Source organism: Propithecus coquereli, unplaced genomic scaffold (assembly GCF_000956105.1).
Source record: "Propithecus coquereli isolate 6110/MARCELLA unplaced genomic scaffold, Pcoq_1.0 Scaffold265, whole genome shotgun sequence".
Classification (NCBI taxonomy): domain Eukaryota; kingdom Metazoa; phylum Chordata; class Mammalia; order Primates; family Indriidae; genus Propithecus; species Propithecus coquereli.
In genome coordinates, this window is record NW_012148230.1 from 2903293 (window position 1) to 2928198 (window position 24906).

At 35.8% G+C, this 24906-nt stretch overlaps 1 protein-coding gene across 1 annotated transcript in view; it reads left to right on the plus strand.

Moving 5' to 3' along the window:
* MAN2A1 (mannosidase, alpha, class 2A, member 1) overlaps positions 1-24906 on the plus strand; it is a 167376-nt gene that overhangs the window by 83785 nt on the left and 58685 nt on the right. Inside the window, exons 11-12 of the mRNA XM_012647374.1 lie at positions 3010-3124; positions 4373-4440. Of these exons, the coding sequence (XP_012502828.1) occupies positions 3010-3124; positions 4373-4440 (183 nt within the window). The remainder of the gene's footprint in view (positions 1-3009; positions 3125-4372; positions 4441-24906) is intronic.

Consider the following 24906-nt stretch of genomic DNA (forward strand, 5'->3'; position numbering starts at 1 on the left):
ATTTTAAATATATATTCAAGGCAGTGTCTTGACTATCTTCTCAATATTGTGGCAAATATATTTGGCATCCATCTATTGAGGCTGATCTGGGGTTAAAGTAGAAAACACTCATTAGGTGATAATGATGTTAGTATTTTCTCCCACAGAAAGCATTTTTGAAAGTAAGTTCAGATCCTCAATTTTTCCTTTTCACCTGCTCCTGCTTGGTTTGTTGAGAGTTTAAAAGTGAGACTACTTAGAATCAGATCAGAGCAGAGCTCCTGAGAGGACATGGAGAAGTCATTCTCCTATACTGTCTACTTGCTCTCTCTGGCTGCCATATTGAAAGAGATTTGGGTAAAGGTCATTGAGTTTTGCTACAGAACATATTGTGTCTCATGACCTTTCCTGAAGGCCTGTCATTAGTTCCCCCATATGTTTTATATTGGTTTTAGCTTATATTAATAAAAAGCTCCATATGTTTTTATTGCTTTTAGCTTATAAAAAGCTAAAAAAAAAAATCCTCCCTTTACTGAATTGAATTCTCTTTTAGAGAAGAAAAGACAATAAATCTCAAGCTGTATTTGGCATTTGTAAATTTGCTATGTGAGCACTTCATACTTCATTGAAAAGTCGTAAACAATTATCAAGTCATTAGCACAGATTTTAAGGAGGACATTTTGAAACAAAAGTTAGAGAATTATTAACAAAGAGGCAACTAGTATTGGGTGTTCTCTTGTAGTTGGACTTATGACTATTGTTCATGCACATGTTGGCACAGATGCCCCTACGAACAAGTGTGTAAGTTAGGGATTGCATTTGGCTGCAAGTAATAGCGCCTGAAACAGAATAAATCCTATCCTGCTTATTTTTATGTCATGTGAAAGAAATCTGCAAGTAACTCATTTAGGTATGACAGCTCCACAGTGTTATCAGGGATCAGGCTCTTCTTTCTCCTCTGATGTACTAGAGTAAGTCTGAGAGTCATGCTTTCAACAGTAGATTAAATATTTATATAATTATAAACTGGTAAGCAAGAATATATAATGGCAAAATTGGAGGTTAATTCTGATTATGGCATGGAAAAATAAATTAGACTGGGATGGTGTTTGTAATGGACGTTCAAACCAAAAGTCAATAATGGGGCTTATGTGGAAGGGAAGAAGAAATGGTAATGAGGTCAAATCCAGAAATGTTTTAGAATTAGACCAATTATTCCTAACTTGTATTTATGATAGGTAGGAGAAAACTGAACAAAGGGCAAGCATGAGGGTCCTAACATACAGATCAAATTGTTGAATGACAGACAGATAACAATCTCCTTAAAAACAACAGCAATGACAGCAAACTAGAAAACTGTGATTCTTAAGTGATTTTTTTCCTCCACTGTGTTCCATATTAATAGGATAAGTGCATGATAGGAAATTAGAGGCCTTGAGAAATCACATATTAATGAAATGTTGAAACATTCACATTTTTGCTTTACCCAGTGTTTCTCAAACCTGCTTACTGTATATTGTTTTGTTTTAAGCAAAACTGCTTTATACACACTGAGAAAGCGTTCGGGGAATGCTGCGCTATAGTCTTTAGTGCTCATCTCAGTGATAGGCTGCATGTGTGCCTTTTGGATGCAAACATTGATTTCTGGCTTTCACTCAGTTTAATTAGGACTCTTTAATATACTGTAATGCATATAGGCTTTTAGCTGGTGGAGAACATGACTTTTATTCTGCAGGTTCACGCTACCTAATAAAGATAGCCCTGTAGATAATACAAATAAACTTAGAATGAGTGACTTATTTCCATAACTGGACTGTATTTATTCTTATGATTTTTTAGTGTGATGAGAACACTTAGTACTATCTAGGAAAACATTTGAATATACTGAGAAATTAAATTGGGTGACAGCATGAATTCAAATCCATAAGAGTTTAGTATTAAAATTATAGATTTACTATGTAAATATATTTAATTAATAATATTGATCATGATCACTTACGTCTTGGAAGGAAATCTTACTTAAAGCTCTGCAAAAAAGTTATTTCTAATTCTTTTACAGATTTTTATTGTTGTTATATGACAACAAAAATGTCTTTAAGGCCATAGATCCAAGGTTGCTTTTTGTATTGGAGAAAATAATATAATTGCTCTATAAACATAATAGATTCATTCCCATGGTTGATTGAAAACATGATTAGCAAGTATTCTCTGCAGATTTGTCTAATATAAATTTACCTACGGGTGGCTGGTCTCTAAAGTCTTAAGAAAACATGATTGAATTTGAAAAAAAATCGTCTTTTCCCATGAGTAGTAGTTATTCAGTAATAGCTGATGATGTACCAAGGTTACATTCCAGAATTGATCTTGAATCAATAGATTCTTAAACAGCCTGTTGGTTCCTCAGACATAAAAATACAATTTGAATGCAGTTAATAATTTCAATGACCAAGAAAAGGAACAAGGATAGACGATTTCATTATCCAGATCTATGAAAAACTCTCTTCCTTCTAATTCTTTTAAACAAGGACGTGAAACTAAATTCAACACGATACCTATTTTAATTCTTGGGGAATGGCTTGTATACTGGTGGAATTTTAATTTAATTTAAGTTAACCTCATGTTTTCTTTTGCTGTCGTTTCAACCCTTGTTAAAGTTTTCTCTGAAATAAAGTAGCCAGTCATTGTTTTTTGATAGGCGGCCTTAAAATTACTGGGGTAATCATACTGAATATTCTTATTATTTGGTACACTAATCATAAAAGTAATTTGAATAAGTTTATATGTTTCAGGTGTGTCCAGAAAGTTTCCAGTTTTCATGAATCCTTATTAGTGATATCCTCTGATTAACCATTTTTTCTAAGTATTTAGTTTGGGAGAAAAAAGAGCCAGGTTGTTATAGATTCATGATAGATTTCACTTTGTGAATACAAGATGAAGGCAAGGGTGATTTGGCCATTATTAAAGAAATTGAAAGTATTGTATGTGGATTTTAAAATTACTTCTCAGACTAATAAAATTTTTGGTTTGCAGACTCTTTCATTCATTAATTGTTTTGGAAAAGATAATTGGAAGTTCTGCATTTCTTCTTATTTTGAAGGACAAACATATGTACGACTCTTACTCTTCTGATACCTTCCTAGACATGGTGAGGTGATCTCTTCTGTATTCATAAAAATGTGCGATTCTTTTGTTCTTTTGTCAGAAAAGGGGATGAGAAGCTTAATGAAAAGAGACATTGAAATATAATTATTTCTTTATATATTATTTGAGAGAATTTGTGTTACTTCATGTAAATTACCTTTATTTCTTTTCTGTGTCACTATTTGATTTCTAATATGTATTTTGTTCTGACTATGTCTAAGCATAACAAATAAAGCAAGTATATTTTAAAATATGTGAAATATGTAGGCTTTTACAATACTATTAAGATGATATTGCAATGCAACTGGACATTTTGCTTGACTTCAATTAGAAACCCCTTGATATGTGAATTTTTTTAAGTTCTTAATCTGCTCTTGTTGAATTTTAGAATTTGAACGGTCTCCTGGTTTCAGGATGAGTCCACCGAGTACTGTGGGTGGTGCTGACGTGTGTGTAACAAGAGAGCAGTGATTGAGGAATTAGCCTCACCACTGCACCTGATTGTTGGGGCCTTGAAAAAGTTACTGAATATCCCTGAACCCTCATTCATTTATCTGGAACATGAGATGATAATATCTGCCTTGCCTTGAGCTGTTGTTAGGATCAGAAGAGCTGATGAAACAGAAAGTGCTATGAAAGGGAGAACATGCTGTTCCGCAGCAAGCAAGACAGTTGAGAAAATGGCTGATTACAACCCTCTATCCACTTCCACTTGACACCTCAGATATTTTTAAATTGTAATTTATTTATTATTACAATCTATTATGAATGATGGGCTTTGGAATTTTACATGTACTTTGAATTTACACATCTGGAATTAGAGAGATAGCTTCGACATTTTCATATACTGATGCTTGTAGTCAAGTCATGATTATACATTTTTATATTAAAGTAAAACACGCAAGAAATGGACATCTCTTAAGGATATACAACATATGATGCAAAAGTAAAGTACAAAAGCTTTTTGCAGAATTGTTTCTAGAACTCTGATTTGATTCCTGAATTATGAACTCTGTCCCCGTAACATGTTGTACTTGAAGTCTGAACACATGTACACACATATACACACACATACACATGCACACACACATATGCACACATAGATTATTTGTTTTGAATTTTGATGGACTTTTTGTAGCTGGAAATAGGGTTTTTTTTCTATTGTACCCTTTTCAAAATTTTCAAGGTACTATTACTTAGTTAATTTTGAAACTTAAGTTTTAAAAGTAAAAATTGTTGTTCATTTTTATAGGATTTCAATCAAAAATCACAAGATTCTCTGCCACAAAAAAATATAATACTCCTGAGTGCGCAGCCAAGGTAATTTGTAATTTCTCATAAATCTTTACCATTTTTCTGGCTTAACGTTTTTAGTTTTTATAGTTCTGGTCTTTAGTTAACATATATTTTCAGACAATATTTCATTTAATCAATTTATTAATTTAAAGACATTTTCTGAGGAAAGGAATTTTCTTCCATGACTGTTGTGTTCATTGCTAATAGTTAACACAGTGCTTGGTACATTGATTGCTGAATAAACTATTATAACAACATTTCTCACTGATACAAACTACGAGGTGGTAAATATACAGCTTATGATAAAAAAAAATTCCCTAACTTTATAATATGGATTATTTTTAGATTATATCCTTTCTTGATCAACCTTTCATTTAGTTACCTTGCTTTCATTAATCCCTGATCCTATTTTTTAAATGAAAGAAGAAACTTAATTATTATTAGAAGATTAAATTTCCTACTGTAAATTGTTCACTGGATAACTGTCATTTTGCTGGTCAAACTGCCTCATTTTAGCACTATCGATTTATGGTTAAGTAAATCGGAAGGGCGTTCAGTGACCTTGAATCAGGTCATTTAATTGTGGCTACCTCTGATTTATAAAGAAGTATTTTATGTTTCTATTGATAATTCTTTAACCATCAAGGTATCTGTTTTTCATGACCAAATATCTATCAGTCATTACCCAGTGGATTTAGGAATGCAGTGTTTTTTGTATATATAAAAGGTTTGTAATATAACCTTTTTATTGTCAGAATGGAGAAATTTAATATTACCTCTTACAAATTATAGGATAAAAGAATACTTTTAAAGAGTAATTTGTGATTTTAACTAAGTGTACTTTATTAAAATTGTTAAAAATAAATGGAATCAAAGTATTACAGAAAATGTGCAGTTGCTAATGAAGTTGAGATTTTTGGTTAAGTGTAGACTAAAGCCTTATTTGTGTAAATTTCTTCAGTAAGTACAGACTTCAGACAAGTGCAGCTTATTCCTTAGCACAAAAACATAAGTGATTTTTAGTCATGCTAAAATTCTCAGCAACACTACTAAAGTGTTCAGAGCTTTCAGATTGCCACGTCACAGGATGAAAGGATAGTGATGCTGAAAGAAGTATCAATTATAAGATTACAAAATGTTTTCTTTGTCTTAAAATAAGTAACGTTTTGATACATTTGAGGTTATATGCCTGTCCCTTAAATATTAGGTCCCTAATAAACTGTGGCCTTAGTAAATCTATTTGGCATTAGAGATAATCTACTCATCTGTTAACTTTTTAAAAATATTTTGGTGGAGGAAGATCTTTGTTTTTGCAGGTTGTGAGAATGACATATGCTTACCATAAGTGATTCCTGCCCCATCCCTATCTCCTTGGTCTCCCCTTGGGTGCATGTCGTGGGGTGGATGAGCAGGGGCCGGAGACATAACAGGTCAGAGGGAGAGATGCAACCGTTGCTTTCTCTCCTTGCTTTACTGTCCCAGCCTTAGCAAGCAGTAATTGGTAATTTAGCATCACTTATGCTAGAGGAAGAAAGTTAGGAGAAAGGATGTTTTTGAGCTTTAATATTGAGGAGTTTTAATTATAGATAAACATAAGTGGAATTTTTAAGGCTATTAATAAAATGGTTGCTTTTTGGTATTTCTTTTTAAACCATTTGCATTCAGATTGTGTTCTTCATCTTACTACTATTTCTTTACAATTCTTTTCTATCAAATGCCAATGCTATTATTTCCATAGTTAGGTAAATTGGGAACACTTCTGATTGTCAGATTCTTATTTTTATGTTTATTATCCATTTTATACTTTAGGCCTTTTTATAATTTTGGTTTTAAAATCTACATTTTACTTGTTAGCCACAAGTCATTTTAGTTACTGATCTCTCAGTAAAATCAGCTAAGAATGGAGGAATGACAGTGGCCTTTAAAATGGAAGAATTTGATAGTTTTTTTAAGCAGGAACTGAAAGTTAATAATTGCCCTTCTCAGTCCTTAAATTGGAAGTTTTAGAAGTGTGGCTATGCGTCTTTCTCATATTCTTCATGAGTCTTCTGTAATGTTCCAGGGCTTAGCTTTATTTTAATTATAAACCTAGTTCCTATTTGAATAACAAATTATTTATCTAAATAAAGAATGCATTTTCAATGGCAGAGATATCCTCCCCTGGAGAGTGAAATTGGTTCTGGGGAGATTTGAAGAAAATCTTATTCTTTTAAAACTATAAAGCACAGATACAATACACAATAGGTAAACAGTTTATATATGGTATGAAAATCATATGGAGGGTGATGAGGAAATAAATGTCTAAAAAGAGCCCTTAGGGAGATGATAATGTAAAAAAGTTTGAGAAATACTCATCTAAATCCATAATACTTAAGTAGTACATGTAAATGAATTAGATCATGCTATTGGCAACATTAGTTAAAGCCATACCCTAATATAATTTAGTTTACAAGTATTTAAAAAGTAGTCCATAATCTGCCAAAAGTGACCTCAGTGCATTTTGATGTGCCTAACTAGTTCACAGAGTTGAGTTAAATAGTATGTGAATTTATAGTTTTTGTATAGAAAACAGATACATTTAAGAGTTAAAATTAGATCACCCTCAATATGTCATAAATTGTTTAACCTTAAGTAATTCATAAATGTAAAAAGATGTTTCTGTTTCTCTCTACATTCATAATTTCCTAAGGAAATTGATTATAAATAAATTTAATACAGCGATTTGCAAGATTAGGGACTTGGAAGACACTGAGGCACTAACGATACAAGGTGAAAGTCTGAGACAGACATAGAGAATTCAGTTTTCTTTCCGTGTTCCATCTGTACCAGCAGGACAGGAATAAATATTGCCACAGCACAGCTCAGGAAGCCATGTGGTTTGACAAGTTGTAAAGGAACTTTTTATTTAAGGTGGATAATTCAAAATGCCATCAAGTATATAATCAAAATTATATTGAGATAACCTGTCTATAAATCTGAAAACTTAATTTTTCAAGTAGTATCTCTTTTGATTTGAGAGTAATTTATTCAAACTACTATTACAAAACTTTTAATAGATTTACCTTTTAAGTGTTTTTAATTTTTATCAAGGTATTTATTGATAAGCAATCCTACATCTCTCTCTCTCTCTCTCTCTCTCTCTCTCTCTCTCTCTCTCTCTCTCTCTCGCCGAAAAAAGAAGGATTCACCCAAAAAGAAACTATTAACAATGCAGAGACACAAAGGAAATCAGTGTTTCTGGGTTTGGGTGACTTCAGAATATCAGCTGGATATAAAGCACTTAATTATTCCGGAAAAGGCCTTCCATAGCCCCATTTCCATTTGCTTGTTGAATGGTTCTCCTTGGGTGATTTCCCAGCACCTCTAATTTAATTTTGTTTTTTTCCACGTGTGCTTTTGAATCCTAGTCTTGATGAAGAGCATCGTTCTCTTTTTAGTTATCTAGGTTCTGAAAACCCAGAACCCACTCTGACATCTGCCTTCTGTTATTCCTTAAGTTTCATCAATTGGAGAGTCTTTCGATGTTCATCTTCCTCTTGTTCCTGTTACTTTCTGGTTTTAAGCCATTCTTTATGCTTTACTTGAACTACTGCAATGGCTTTTTGCCCTTTTGTCTTCAATTTCTCTATTCCCCTAATTTCTTATGTGTAGTTATCAGAAGAACCTGCCCAAAGCAGAACACTGAGAAAGTTACTTCTGATCTCAACATTCTCCAGGGACTTTTTATTGCCTACTGAGGAAGGTCTGATCTGATAGTCAAATGTTTTAGTAGTCTGTGGCATACGACACTCTACCCCAAAACTTAGTGTTTTAAATACACTTTATTATATCATGGTTCGATAGAACTGTTTGGGGTCCCTCATACCACTGTAGTCAATTGGAGATTGGGACTGGAGTTCCCCAAAGACTCGACGGGGCTGAATGTCCAAGAGGGCTCACTCACATTGCTGGAAGTCCCTATTGCCTGTTGGCTGAGGGTTCAGTTGGGGCTGTCAACTGCCAGTGTGTACACATGGCCTCTCCATGTGACTTGGGCTTCTCTAACCATGGTGACTGGTTCCAAGAAGGGAGCACGTTAAGAGTGGGAGTCCCAAGACTCACTCACAATGAGAGTGAGTTTTCTGGGTGGAAGCGGGAAGGCTTCTTAGGACCTAGCTTTGGCAGTTCTAGATGGTCATTTCTACTACACTGTATCGGTCAGACAAGTCACTAAGGTTAGTTAAGATTCAGGGGGAGGTGAATTCTACTGTATGTCTTGATGTAAGGAGCACATACAGGAAGCAAAGGGATTGATGGCAGTCGTCTTTGGAGACTAGCTGTCACAGTTCACCTACTGACTACCACTATTCACCTGTCTCCCATGTGCAAAATGAAATCCCCCTCCCCACAGTGCCTAAAGTCTCATCCCATTTTGGACATTGGCCCCAAATTTTCATTTAGATCAGATCCAAAGTGGGCCACTTATATGGCTGGCAGTTGATGCTGGCTTATTTCTGCCAGTATAATTATTTGAAGTTAATCCCACTGCATTGCAAACTCCTTGAGGGTAGGACTTATTTCTTTCATTTATTTCCAACATTGTGCTTGTGGTATTATAGTCAACATAATAAGAATTCAATATAAAGATTTGTCAAAATACATTTAAATATTGACTGAAGAGAATGTCAAGCTTCAGACACCAGATGTGCATAGAATTTGGTTCACACTGTGTGTGAAAATGTGGTATCCTGGTATATATTCTCCCCACATCTTTTATCTACTGTTTGGAGATTGGGTATCAGGATGATTCTTAATAAACTTTAAATACTGCTGCAAATTAAAATAAATAATAATTCAGTAGAGCTTGGGATTTGTATAACTGCTCATTTGAGATTTTAGAGTTTTAAACCATGAGACCTGAAAAATTTTAGATTGCATCTTAGCATCATTGCATTCTTATAGAATTAACGTTATTGGGATTGCATTTTGGGGGGCATTTCAGAATGAGTGGGTACAAAAGATATTTCCAAATAATCGAACGAGTTGACCTTATCTGATTGGTTTTACACCTAGGACTTTTTTGTTGTTATCGACATAATGGAGTCGCCTGACTCTACATTTTGTATTTTTAATATTGTTACTGTGAACAGTTCTTCTGACAATGCTTATCTGTTAGTGTAATGTGATTCAAAGCTTTAGATGTTTTTTTTTCATTTGTTACCATGTCATCAACATATTTTTATGCCAAGTAACAATGTATCTGAGAAAGTATCTGTGTCTCTAATCAGTTGTTTAAACATAAGTTTTTTGTTTTTTTTTTTTTTTTGAGACAGAGTCTCACTCTGTTGCCCTGGCTAGAGTGAGTGCCGTGGCGTCAGCCTAGCTCACAGCAACCTCAAACTCCTGGGCTCAGGTGATCCTACTGCCCCAGCCTCCTGAGTAGCTGGGACTACAGGCATGCGCCACCATGCCCGGCTAATTTTTTTTATATATTTTTAGTTGGCCGATTAATTTCTTTCTAATTTTAATAGAGACGGGGTCTCGCTCTTGCTCAGGCTGGTCTCGAACTCCTGAGCTCAAACAATCCGCCTGCCTCGGCCTCCCAGAGAGCTAGGATTACAGCGTGAGCCACGACACCCGGCCTAAACATAAGTTTTAAATGAAGAAACTAAGCTCACAGTGGTCTTTTTATTGTTTGGAAATGGAATTTCTAGGAAAATAGAATTCTAACCACTCAGAATCTGGCAGCATTATTTATTATAAATATAGGTTTGATAAAAGCATTTACAGCTCAAGGATGGAATTGAGGTTCCATGACGTGAGCCAAGGTGGCTGCAGTCTGAGAAAGGAGTCTGATGTCGAGCTGTAAATGTCCAGACGGAGCTTGCTTTGCACTTGACTGTGGGAGAGACCGAAGAGTATTAGTGATGATTAGTGTAAGAACTGGGCTTGTCGCTCATGGATTCTGGTGGTTTAAGCTCATGTCTTGTCACACGCTGGAAAGCTCGTATAGAAATGTCTTCACATTAGTTAGAGGAAAAATAAGTTTATTTATTAAGTCAGGAAGATTAAGTGCTTTTTTTCTTGAAAATGATGGGCTATATTTTTAAATTATCCCAAGTGAATTCAAGGCAATAATAGAATTTAGGATTTGACACACCGTAGACCTTCCACAGGTTCTATTATCCTGAGAAAAGCTGAAATATCTTTACCTTTTAAAGCTGCTTTGAACTTTTCTATATGGGGGAATTACTAACTGATAGTACTGGAGACTCTTAAAAACATAAAATCTGAGTTAGTCTAGTCTAGTCTAGGTTTATCTGAGCATTGATAGCATAGTACATTTATGAATTTATATTGGACTTGAGGGATGAGTTAATAAACTCTCCTCTGAAGTGATTTTTCTGTTTATGTATAAAATGCTTGTAAAAGGTGTTTGTGTATTTTTACCTGCATTCCATCTCTTCCATCTCCGTTATGTTTTGTTAACTTTGATTTTTTCAAGATGTAGGTTGACCAGTTCTATGATTATTCAAAAATAACTCAAAACACTAAATAGAATTTAATACATTATTTAAATAACCGAAAGTTTCCTAGGGAACTGGAGGTACCTTCAACATAAAATTAACACTAGTTAATTTTATATTAAAACTTCTTTGCATTGACTGGTGGTTGGAAATAATTTTGGAGCAATCACATCTGGGTAGCAACATAAAATAATCTTCTCTGGTATTTGCCGTTTTAAATCAGTCATTCACGGGCTTGCATTTTGCCTGATTTTTCAGGGCAATACAAAGGTCTCTAGGGGAGGAAATGAGGAGAAAAGGCTTTACCTTTTCCACAATGTTCTCCCCAGCCTTAGCATTTCTATTTATTTTATGACATCAGGAATGATAAGTATTAATTTCTGAAATACTGTTTCAACCTCTCATTGACTTAGATGAAATAACACCTATTATATTACAAAAAAGTTGACATTTCCAATTTACATGATGGCTGACTAGGGACCCTGAGACCGACTCTCTCAATTTCCCATTAAGGCTCACATGAAAACAAAGAAGATGATGAATAATCACGGGAACACCAAAACCTTGGTTTGACGGTCAACCTGTTGTCACAATCTAAGATAGCCACAAACTACAAAGCTGATAGAACTGGACTGAAAAATGCTGACCAGTGATAAACAGTTAGAAATAAAAGCAACATGCAGGTCTCTTAAAGGAAGTGTAGAGATTGAGTCCTTTTCCTTTTCGTGACGTCTGCTCCCAAGGTTTTGAAATTCTGATACTGTATCAACTAGAAAAGTGGAAAAATATTTTTCTACTGGAAGGGTACTACTTTTCATGGATGTTAAGATGATAGGTAACTGTTCATCCCCCTCCGTCCCCTTTTCTCCCTGCCTAAGGTCTTTGTTGACCAATCTTCACTTAATCGAACAGCTAGAGCAAATGATACTCTCCATTGCTTTTCTCTGCCCCTGGCACCCTGGTCTCGTAGGTAACAGGCTACTAGCTGGCAGGCCAGTGCACTTCCCTCACTCCATTCTGTCGGTTGTGTGATTGTCATGAATCAGTTATTTATTCCGAAACCACTTGTTATTTTTCTCTCGTAATTTGATTAATTTTATTAAACTGATGAATTCTGTAAAATACCCTCTTTATGAAGTAGAGTGCTTTGGAAATGTTCAACAAAGGTGAGTCACTGATAAATATTGGTGAGAAGACTGCAAAAGATTTGGGCAGAAATCATAAAAATATAGAAGCAGTCTGTACTCAGATTGCTTAATATTTTTGAGTTTACGTCCTTCTTGTAGTTTAGGGTAACCTAAGCTTGAAACATGGATAATTATCACATGTTTGGTTATGGCAGAAAGAACTCCTAATTAGTGGCCCCATAGTCAACGTAAAGGCTTTGGTCTTAAATCAATAAATAGATTAAAATATGATACACGTTTGTATGTTTTATGGTAAAGTAAAATATTAAGAATAATACATATATATCTTAATGATTTCCTACTTTAACTTTTATTTTCAGGTCAACTTTAACTGTTTCAGTTAACAGATCTATTAGCAGCCTTGATCACATCGATGAGAGAGCTTCTGTATTTGTGTCTGTATTTTGCAACTAATTTGGATACTGAATCTGCCAGAGATAAAGCAGGCAGGAACAAGTAGAAAACTGATGGTAGACCATAGATCTAGGGAAATATCCATTCAAGGAGATTGCTGCTGGCGGCGGCATGAGCCAGAATACTGCGATATTCTTTGTTTTGTATAAATTTATGGGGTACAGTTACAATTTTGTTACATGCAAAGATTGCATAGTGATGAAGTCAGTGCTTTTAGGGTATACATCAATTGAATAATGGTGTCTTCCCTTCGTTCGGAGTATTAGAGCTGGTATAGAAGACTGAATACCAATCGGGCACAGCCACCTTGGATGTTAGCCTTTTGCGATCTTACAGTCAGGTTGGACCCCTGCATGTGAGCTCATCATTCACTCACTCGTTCTTCGTCACTGCATCCTCTTTACATCTTTCATGGTGGTTTTAACAACCTGGTCATGTCATGTATCCCTCCTTGTCTGTCTCTCTTGCTACAATGACAGCTCTACAAGGCAGGGAACTTGTTTGCTTTTGAATCTTCCGGCTAATACCTGACACACTATAGGTGCTCAACAAATATTTGTCAAATAAACTAACTCTAGATAAGACAGGGATTTCAACCAATTCCAAAATAAAAGAGACTAGAGGTACCAAGGGTAGCTTTACCAAACACAGGGTCTGGGTGGATGTCTACTTCTATGATAAGTGAGTGGAAAGTTATCATAGGAAACCAATGAAAAAGTTGTACAGAATGACAAAAAAAAAAAAAAAAAAAAACAGGATGTAGCACGAAGACTCAGAAGAGCAACTTACCTATTAAAATGATTTAATACAGAGATCAGATGAAAATTTTTAAAAAGTACTTGCAATTTTCAAAAAGTTTAAGAGTCATGACCTCTAAGAAATATGAAACAAAGTGAAAAGCTGAAATGAAAGGATGACAAGATGATTTGGAAGAGGGGAGGAGTGAGATAAGGAAAGTTTCGGGGGGCAGTAGCAGACCATCTTCACTCGTGGTACAAAGAGTAAAGCTGGCACTAAGAGAGGGTGTCCGTGGCATGGAAAAAAAAAAAGCCCAGGAGATGCTTTTTAAGAATGCAGAAAAAAGCAGACGAATAGGAACAATGAGAAAGAAGGTGATAGGTATGGAGGACAAGATTCCAACAAAAGAATTATAGATCTTTAGGGGAGAAAAATACAGCAGAGGCAATGATCAAAGATAAAATTGATAAGTTTTCTGAGCTGAGAAGGCCTCACTTTATAGATGGAAAGCGCTAAGTGCTGGGTAATACAAATGAAAAGTGTCACCCCCAGTACACACACCTTGGTAACTTAGTGCAATTAAGAGGAAAAAGGACATATTGTAAAAGTGCCCAGGCAGAAAGACATATAGTATGGTGTATAATATGGAACAAAAGCTAGACCAGGGCTTCTCCTCTGACAAGGAGACTATGAAATTTTGAAATCATTTTATACTCAAAATTATCTTTCATATGTGAAAGCAATAAAAAGACATTTTCAAATACGAAAATGCTTATAAAACATACCGCAGGCATACTTCCTTTCTTTTTAATAATAAAATTTTAAAATTTCTTGATACAGTTGACTCAGCTGATGGATAGATGAATCAAAATTAAGAATTCAAAAAAAATGAGAAATTAAAAGGGCATTGGAAACAATTTGATATAGTGAAATCCAAATCATTATTGTCAATTTTATCATCAAACTGGAGGTAGAAATGTCCATTTAGTTTTGGTAGAACTTTTATAATGTAAGAATAGTTTACTAACAGTACTGAAGGTCTGTGGCTTCGGATTATGTTAACACCTGAAAGAGGTGGGGGGCAGGAGCACATAGGAGATCCTGAGTAATTGTTTTGCAGCTGGAAGGTTAAAAAGATAGAAGCTTCCTGGGAGAGCAGTATTTCCCACTCTGTCGCCTTCCTTCGCTCTCAGTGTACTGTTAACTCCTCAGATGTCCATCTCTGCTGAGACAGGTCTCCCGAGTTCTCCACCCACATGCCCACGGGTCAGGCATGCAGCACTCTTGGCCTGGCCCACTGGGACCTCCATCTCTGTTTTTAAAACGGAATTCCTCCTCCCCACTTGAGCCTGTTCTGTGGTCCCAAGCTCTTTCGACTTTAGTGTAACCATATGATATAGTGTTTCATTAGTGACCCCTTTCATTCTCAAAAGTGTATGAGTTTGACAGTAAATTGAAAGGTTACCCTGACCATCTCTGTCTTCTCTCTTTTACTTTCAACTTGTATCCAAACACATGCTAGACCTTTTCATTCTACTTCTTAAATGTATCTCAAATTTGTCCACTTCATCTTCAATGCCACTACCCTGCTATTGTCCCTCCCCTGGGTGACAGTGACATCCCTGTGACAGGTGTCCCTGACTCATACACTTGTTGGAGAGATTAAATAAAGTATGTGGTCTTCATAGGATAGGACTTAGTGCTTGGCAGGCACTCAACTAATATTAGCAATGATGTTGGAACTCTTTAAGCTCAAAACTCTTCTTTTTTCTTCCCTTGTCCTAAGGAAAAACTCCAGACTCTTTAACATGACTTATGTGTCTGCGTTTTGGTCTCTCTAGAATCATCTTTCATGTCACCCCAGCAAGTACTATGTGCTCCAGCCCTACAACAACTATATTCAGATAACAACATATTCAGAGAACTATAAATTCTCTACATGCTGTGTTCTATTACCTCTGCACTTTGCTGCCTGGACGAAAACAAAACAAAAACCTCCCATCCCACCCCCAAATGCACACACACACACACACATATACCATTTGCTTGATTAATTTCTGGTTGTCCTTTGGGACTCAGCTTAAATGTTATATCCTCTGGAAACTTTCCCTGAGGTCCTTGGTCAGAGCTAGGTGTCATTCTGATGTGCCTACATGGGCCTATGTGTTTACCCACTGTCCTCCCAATTACCACATGCATGATGTTCCTCCGGAGAGACCTGCTTTAAACCCCTTGAAGGTCTGGGCTGGGTCTTGTTCATCATTCTAACATGGCATCTAGCAATCTTTGAGGAAAGTGACTCACCTGATGCCAGGAGCATTTGAGCTGGGGATTGCACTGAAGGGAACCTATCCTACAGAAATAATCAGATACAGAGATAGACCTATAGACTATCAGCTTTGCTTATCATGTGAACAAATATTTTAAAAGACTTAAATGAAAAACATTTAAGTTTTTCAAATATTTTCAAATATAAAACAAATATTTTAAAAGACTTAAAATGAAGAGCGATAATAATGAGTTGTCAAATATTCTGTATTCCTAAAATTTCATGTAAAGTTTGAAAATAACATGCCTAGATTAGCATTTCATTTGATAATAAAGAAAGCATGAGGCTAGGCACACTGGCTCACGGCTGTAATCCTAACACTCTGGGAGACCGAGGCAGGAGGATCACTTGAGGTCAGGAGTTCGAGAGCATTCTGAAGAATAGTGAGACACTGTCTCTACAAAAAATAGAAAAAATTAGCACATGGTGGGGTGTGCCTGTAGCTCCAGCTACTCTGGGGGCTCAGGCAGGAGGATCGCTTGAGCCCAGGAGTTTGAGGTTGCAGTGAGCGATGATCCTGCCACTGCACTCTACGCAGGGCAACAGAGCAAGACTGTCTCAGTCCATCAATACATGAGTGGATTAATGTGGTTTATGTATACCATGGAGTACTATTCAGCCTTAAGAAACAATGGTGATACAGCACCTCTTGTATACTCCTGGATAGAGCTGGAACGCATTCTACTAAGTGAAGTGTCCCAAGAATAGAAAAACAAGCACCACATGTACTCACCATCAAATTGGTATTAACTGATCAACACATAAATGCACATATAAGAATAACATCTATTGGATGTCGGGCAGGGGGGAGGGGGAAGGAGGGGACGGGTATTTGCATACACAAAGACTGCAATGCATGCCATCCGAGGGATGGACACACTTGAAACTCGGACTTGGGTGGAGGGGCAAGGGCAGCATATGTAACCTAAACATCTGTATCCCCATAATATGCTGAAATAAAACAAAAAAAACATGGGATTGGCAAATTCTGAGGTTTTAGCTTAAATTTTTATGAAATCTGTCTTTCAATTGCCATGGAGAAAACGAAGATGACTTGTTTGAGTTATAGAAGTTGCGAATAGTTGAGTGAAATGTGGAAGACGTGCTTTGTACATAGGAGGTGTTTGCTAAATTAATAAAATTGGACAGGGTAAAAGGAAAAGGTATGAGGAAAAGGTATGTGTAATATTTGATGAGTGATTAAACAGTTTTTCTATAATGGTGAATCTTTACAGGAAAATTTCTGATTTAGAAACATTTTGTGTTCATTGTTCTTAAGTTTGTGGTACTTGTTGGCCTCCCTTCGTTACCCAGTATTGCTTCTTGTATGTATAGTGTTTCATTTCGTATTACATTCACTGCGTGTAACAGAAACCTGTTACAATGGCGTCTCAAGAAAGCCTTTTATTTTTCTTAAGAACAAGTTTCAAGGGAGGCAGTCCAGGACTCCTGATGTGTTCCATGGTGTTATCAAAGGTCCAGGCTGCTTTTGCCTGGGAGCTCTGCCACCTTTAGCCTGTGGCTCTTGTTCTGTGCACTCCCAGTGGTTCCTGCTTCTTCATACATTTGAATCTAATGTTTCATCCGGAAAGGGGGATGAGCAAAGGATGAAAATCATGCCAATTGTGAGTGTGCTGTCTTTCATTAAACCAGAGACGCAAACAATAACTTTTTCAGAATCTCCACTGAGTGGAATGCTAATTACATGTCATCGGCCAGAACTGTGCAACATGGCCACACCCAACTTAGTAGAATGGATCTGAGGCGAATCATGGGAAATGTGGAATGTGGGGGTGTGGGGGTTGTTCATTTTGATTTTTTTTTTTAAGCTAGGACTGTTGCCATCCTGAATAAAATGGGGTTTCTATCAAGAAAAGAGGAAGTGATAATGGTTGTTGGGTAATCAACTTATAGCATCTACTCATTAGGTTCATTAACTAAATCAAAAAGCAGCTCCCAGATTTTTTAATCATTGGCTACTTTTTCCTGACTCTTTCAGCTCAGAGACTGCAGTTGTGTTCTGTACACAGAAATAGGTCTGTACTAAATAAAGCAGGCCTGCGTGCTAGAAATTGCTTTAAAACTTGTTCTCAAGACTTATTAGGTAGGAAAATCATGTCAAACACTCATAATTATTAATGAAACTGAGAAATTTTCTTTTTCTTCCAAAACCAAAACATAATTGAATCCTGCAAAATGAAGAATTGGTGAAGAGATAAAGTAAAAGCTCATAAAGGAAGAGCATGTATATCCTAGTGGGATTTGGTGTATTCAGCATTTACTATTTCTTAGTGACCTGTGTAGGACCATATTAAAATATAGTTATTTATTCCTTGGTTCATACATCATTCATTTAATGACAGATTTATTTTGCATTTCTGTTTTGGGCAGCACCGTGTTGGTACGTGTTCGTGTTTTCTTAGCCCTTTCATTTCTTGATTCTTTCTTGCTGAGAACCGACACAGGTGGGGTCTCTTTTCCAAGTGGTCTGTGACTTATACTCTGCTATCAAGCCTGCCCCTAAAACAAGTCCTCAGTGCCTTACCTGAAATCTTTGGGGGTAGATATAGTATGAATTCAAAATTCTTTTAATTTTAAGAAAGTAATATGCATGTATGGCATATTACTGCAGAATCTGCTTTAACATTCCTGAATATTCAGATCAAATAGGGTAATTAAAGATTCTATAAAAGCTTCATGTCAGTTCAATTTAGGTTGTACCCCCAAATGAGTTATGAAAAAGCTTTTGATTTTTTTCCCAGAGCCTTTTGAATTTCACAGTTTACAGGTTATAGATCTGTAGAGTAATGGTTTGAGAAAATTACGTAACTGCTTAAAATAATTAGCAAGTTTCCTAAAAAAGACACCGTGTGGCAGAAACCACTTTGCCTCTTCTGAATGACATCAGATTGTTAGTAGCATCCATGCTTGAGTGCCTCAGCTTTTCTCCTCTGTTCTGAGTCCCATCATTTCAAAAGTCTGTTCAATAATGTGTCTCAAGAAATCTTTGCTAGCTGAGCAGTGCTGCGTCTTCACCCCTTTGCACCACATTCTCTAAACGTGGGTATTCAGGTGCTGACTGTTTTTTCTTTGCAAGAGTCCTGTCCTCGACTCTACTGAGTGTTCTAGGTTCCCAGCTGATCTTCAAACTTCCTTATTATCGAAGTCATTTTTTAAAAAATTTCTTACTCCATTCTCATACCTCCTGAAATAGTACGTTTTATAATTCTCACATCAGGCAGTTTAAAGTTTATGATATATTATATATTAATTATATATACATTATTGTTACTGTTATTTGAAAGTTTGAAGAAAATGTCAGGCTGTTATCAGTCTCATACATTTATTTTTAAGTGATACACAGTGTGGGATTTGCCTCCTTAGTGCTTTCCGGGCATGATTTCTTAAATCATTTTTTTTTTTTTTATCGATTTCACATGAACTTTAAAAGAATATTTCTTCTCAGGCCTTTATAATTAGTCTGCTGTGATTTTGTTTCTAGGTACAAAGTTATCTTAGATTTTATTTGTGGAAGTGATTAAGATTGCATGTAAAATGGTTTTATTTCTTGAAAAGCAAAGGCAAAGTAGTTTATTGTTTCGGGACACCTGCTAAATTGCCTGGTTAAGCTATGTTTTAATTGCCTTTCTATTGTTTATATTTTAAATCAAACTTCCCTAACTAGCTGTGTGGTTCTAGTTTATATTGTCAGATTATTACACAGTGAATTAAGTTTACACAGTGTGTTTTAGTTGCATGGTTTGTGTGATGAGATTAAAGTGATTTTGCTTGTTACTCAAACATCTTGCCCCATCAAGGACCATAATCAGGGAAGTGCAAAAGATGTGGAGGAAAATACATGCCTACATATGTACAATTATGGTGAGATATTTTGATAGGTTACAATATGAAGGCAGAACTAGCATGAGCAGTACTACCTGTAATCTAGGAAGGATTAAAATAATTTGTAGTTAAGATATTTAGAAATACATAACTTTATATAATGTAAAAAAAATTGAGAAGGAGCTGAGATGGTGTCAAAAAGTAGCTGGCGTTCGTTTTGGTGTGTCTGCTAGATAATGTAAATTTTGAGTGATTCTGTTCTGTTATTGCTGTAGTGGCAAAGCTTGTTCATGCATTAGTCGGTTATATTATTAAGTAATACACTAGGCAAGTATTAAATTAAATATCTGGAGTATGAGTGATTTATGGGGGGGTTGGGAGTAATTGACCATTTTATGAGAGAGATTCCTTCGGTTGTTTATTCTTTTGTTTCTTGAGAACTTAGTTTTCTATCCAATTTCTGCCTCTTTTCCTCCCAGTGTCCATCATGCCTTCTGAAATTGCTAACATGAAGCTAATTAACTCAAAGCAGTTCAGAGCATAGACTGAAGTGATGTGGCATATTTCAAAGTCTTCCATTCTTCTGAACCAGATTTTTTTTCCTTCTAAATGCAGATTAATAAAGCGTGCACTGCGAGAGGAACAAGGAAAAGGAGTTTAGTGAAGGTATCCTGATCCTGAAAAAGTCAGGGAGGGCTTCAAGCCCATCTTGGACTTCAGAACACTTCACAACTTTGTGGTAAAAAGAAAAATTTTAAATAGAGCCTTTGGAGTCATTTCTTTCGTCCTTATTTGGAGAGTAGCATTATTTTAATATTTTGTTTTATCTTATTTCATTTTATTTATTTAATTTTTAGGCAAGATAATTGTATGTGAAATTGGGCTACTTTTCAAACTAAAACATGCCTGGATTTCAGATTTGTTGTAGGCACTTAATATACACTGAAATTATTATAGGTAGTTGGTTGGCTTGTGTGTTTTTCTTCGAAACGTGTTCTTTATCCCTTTTGACATTGTGTTTGCGTTCACTGTGAGTGATGTTTTCTCTAGTGTTTTGTATCTTCTTTAATCAGTTCATTGGGTATAGTAGGGATTCTTTCCCAGGACCAATATTGTTTCCAAAAGTGCTTTGAAAATAGAGAGTGGTTTGTGTTTTGTCGTTTTCATATTTTTACCACTTGTATGATGGCTCACTGACATGAAAGAGACATAGCACCAATAAAAAGTTGTTTTCTCCTCTATTCACTTGGAAACCTCACACAAGATAGATTTCATTTGTCAACACAGATACCCAAAGTGAATACAAACATATTTGCCATTTCTGTCCTTAACAGCGAAACAATTTTATTTTACTGTGTTAACTTTTAAGGTCTTTTTTATTTGTGAAAATTAGTCTGTTTATGTACTCTGTGTTCTTCCAGAGTTACAGCTTTATATTCATTGGAGAAATGAAATTTTCTTCCAGTAGATGAAAATTACATTTTGATTGAACATCATTCCTTATGCAGTCACCCATAAATATAATGTCTTTTGCTGTCTTTTCAGAAATAGCTACAGATGTGATTTCTGAATTGACAAGAAAATAGAACATCTTAATGTTTTAGGTAGAACAGATGGTATTTTTGTTTTAGGCAAAACTCTCTCAGAGTGAAAGCAGCTTAATTGGTGACAAGACTCTTGGGGTCAGCCAAATTATGTACAATTTTTGTGTTTGTTTCTTTTTATTGCTTTAGTATCAAACATTTTAGAATACTTATACAGGAATATTTATCCTTTTTATCGACTCATTGTTTTCTGTTGTACACTGGAAATAGTTGTAAGATTTTTCAGTCCTCTCTTGTTTATAAAAATTAAAATACTACAGGTAGTTTCTACTTTGGTTGCATTCATGGTTTTAGAAATGCTTTTCGCATTGTGGGAAATCCTTGAAATTTGTAGTTGTATTTTTGAATGTTAACACTTTAATTTATAGTATTGAGTTGCATTTGCAACTAAAAATTCTGTTGACATTTATGATATCAACTCTTTTATTTGCATACCATTGAGATCTCGCTGTCATCTCTGCCCGGAAGGAGCACAGTGTTGGGAAAGGGAGTCTTGCACAGGGAATCAGGGCACTGATTCTAGTATCATCTCTGTCACTAACCAGCTCATATTTTTGGAACTTTGGTATCATTAGCTATATATTTGGGGGGAGAAGGGATTAAAATAGGTGATCCCCAAGGTTGCATCCAGTTGACATTTGGTTTTCTTATCAAAGTATAAATCATTTATAAGGCATCGATTTGAATAAACAACAGGAAAGGAAGTTTTGGGGTAGAAAACCTACTTTAGGAAATCACCAAGTGTTTCTGATAACTGGGACATAGAGTAAAGAAACTGTTTTCCAAAGTATCTCCAGTATTGCAAAATGAAGACCTATTATATGGCAAATTCCCTTCTTACCACCTCTTACAAAAAGTAAGAACTTACTGAAAGAACTCATTGTATTGTCACCACAGCAACCAGAGGGAGTAGCCTAATCATCACCTCAGAGAAACCCCTGATACCCCAGCCGGTGGGGAGGCTTTAGAGTGGAGGCTCTTCTTTGCTGGGGTGGATGTAGAGCAGTCTGCTGAGGCTGTGTTCAGAGGGGCGTGGGACGGTGATGGGATTCTGGTGCTGCAGGTGGTGCCTCTTGAGTGCCTTGCCCACAGCAGGCGGACAGCATCCCCCCTTCCCTAGCTCCACGCTGCCTCAGAGCCTGCACGACTGAGTTTGAATCCTGGTGCTACCACTTCAGTGGCTACCCATGATCAGGATATTGAACCACTCTGTGCATCTATAAAACGGGCATGATTTTAAGACGTCATAGGGTGATTGTAAAGCTGAAAGGAGTTAATTCAGGTAAAACACATACTGTATGCTCATCACTGTTCTAAAGGCTCATTAAGTGCTAGTTGTTGGTATTGTTTTTATTATTGTTGTGATTACCATAACATCTGAAAAATTCTCTACCAACAGCTAGGTCAAATTGACATAAATGTAGTGAAACTATTCCTTTAATGCAATTTTGTATTTGATTTACTGCTTTGTCTATTAGTGTTATAAACGAAAATAATTTTCTACTGAAGTAATATTTTCTAACATATAGCTTTCTAGGTATTTACTTAATAATGTTATACTTCTCACCTAACTAAGAACTTTTATGAGTAATACTTTATGGAATTCTTGGATGTGAGGAGAGTAAGGTATTTGCAGAAATTACTTAGTTGACAATAACAGTTTTAGGTGCTGCTATCATATTATTGTTTTGTGAAGGGCAGCATTATATTCGCATTTGATCACACACACTACACTTGTTTACCTTCCTTTTGAATCTTGTTCTTGGACAAATGATTCTCCAGGGGATGATAAGTATATATATTTTCAGGAATTTTAAGAAAGCTATTCTCCTAAATATAGGAAAAATGGTGAAACAAACTTTCATGTATTAGGAAGATAAATTAGATAACATTTATACACTATTCAAGTAAAATCCTAATTTTTATTGCTAAGAGAAAGAGTGTTCTGTACTTTAGTGTTGAATTTTTTTCTTGTTAGACCAGGCCATATTTGTTACTTAACCAAGTGATAGCTTCCAGAAGCCATCTTTTTCCCCTTACAGATAGAAATTTCAATATCTGGCAATCAAAGATTACCAAGATTGTTATTATATAGTTTCCAGAGGGATTTTTATGGGAAAATAGTTAAATGTTTGCTTATTTGAGAAGGCCTATTTTATAGGACTAGAAACGTTTTTAAACATGGAGGCCTTGGAATTGTGTCAAAAATCTGTGCATATGTGCATGTCTCCAGTGAATGGGGTCCGGGCATAAGGTATTCAAAGATTGAAAAATAAATAGAATTTTAAATGGGTAAAAATAACCACCTTGGCCAGTGTAGGCCTAGTTCTAAGGACACCAAGCTCTTGTTGTTCTTTGCTCACCTCCATTCCCTTTTACAGGGCTCAGGACTTTGTTTTATGTAAGTTTGGTGATAAAAAGTCTTTAGTCTTTATGCTATGAAACTGGAACTTAATCCCCATTTTCAACATGGAGAATAGTGTAATCTGGTGTATTAGTTTCCTGTTGCTGCTGTAACAAATTACCAGCAAACTTAGTGTCGAAAACCCCCACAAATTTATTGTCTTAGTTCTGGAGATCAGAAGTTCAAAATTATTTTCACTGGATTAACAAAATGATAGTAGGGCTGGTTCTTTCTGGAAACTGGTTTCTTTTCCTTTTCATCTTTACCCGTATTCCTTGGCCTGTGGCCCCATCCTTGCATGTCTGACCTCTTGCTTCTGTTGTCATGTGGCCACCTTCTCGGTTGGATCTTCCTGCATCCCTCTCATAAGGCCCCTTGTGAGTAGATACATTGGGCCACCTGGAAAACCCAAGATAATTTCTCCATCCCAAGATCTGTAATTTAATCACATGCTCAAACTCTCTTTTGGGGATTTAGGAAGTGGATATCTTGAGGGGCCATTATGCTGTCTACCATACCTGGAAACCTAATTTTTATAGTTTTAGTAGAAAAGTAGATTCTGAGTTGCAGATAATTAATTTAGGAGTATCAAGAGACCAATCTGTGGATGTTTCTCAGGCACATCTTGATTGACATTAGACTTCAAGAAGTGTAAACCTGGGTTTATCACTTTCATCTTGAAACTTCCTCCCAGTACCCATCTTTTAGGTGTCTAATTATGGTTAATGGTGCCACCGTATCTATTCCATCCTAACTGGAAACAAGGAGTTGTAGGAGACTTTTCTTCTGTTTTAGCACCCAGCCTTCTCCAAGGAATCCAAAAAATCCAACTAAAAAGATATCCTATATGTTTCTCAAATTTGTTCCTGTGTTTGTATTTCTACCGCTCTAGGATTTTCACCTTTCCTGCCTAGGCTATCTACGTGAAGCTATCTACTTGGTCTTCCTGCTTTTGAGTCTTCACCCCTTAAATCCTTTCACCTGGCAATGTCAGAAGTAGTATTGAAAATGAAAATTTGGCAATGTTAAACCTTCCCCATCAATGACATAATAAGGTCCAAGCTCCTTGCAATGATTTAAAGACACCCCACTCCTCACTGTGACTTGGGATTTATATTTCTTTTTTTCTAGCTTCATATATTCGCAGTTTAGAGGTTCACTTTACCAGCTTCTAGTGGTTTCGAATGGCCTCAGTGTCCTGAAAATAACATTCTTATTCATGTATCTCTGCCTTTATTCTTACAATCACTCTACCTGGAATAGATTTCCCTGCTTTCATTTGCCTAGCTAACAACCTCCCCTTTTAAAAAATTATTTGTTATTGTTATTTTTCTGATTATTTTAAAAACACATACTTTTTTGTGGAATAGTGTTTTATATCCAGAAGTATAAAAAGGAGCAGAATATTCACTCATAATCCCAAAATCTAGATGAAATATCTATTTTTTCTATTTTATGTATTTTA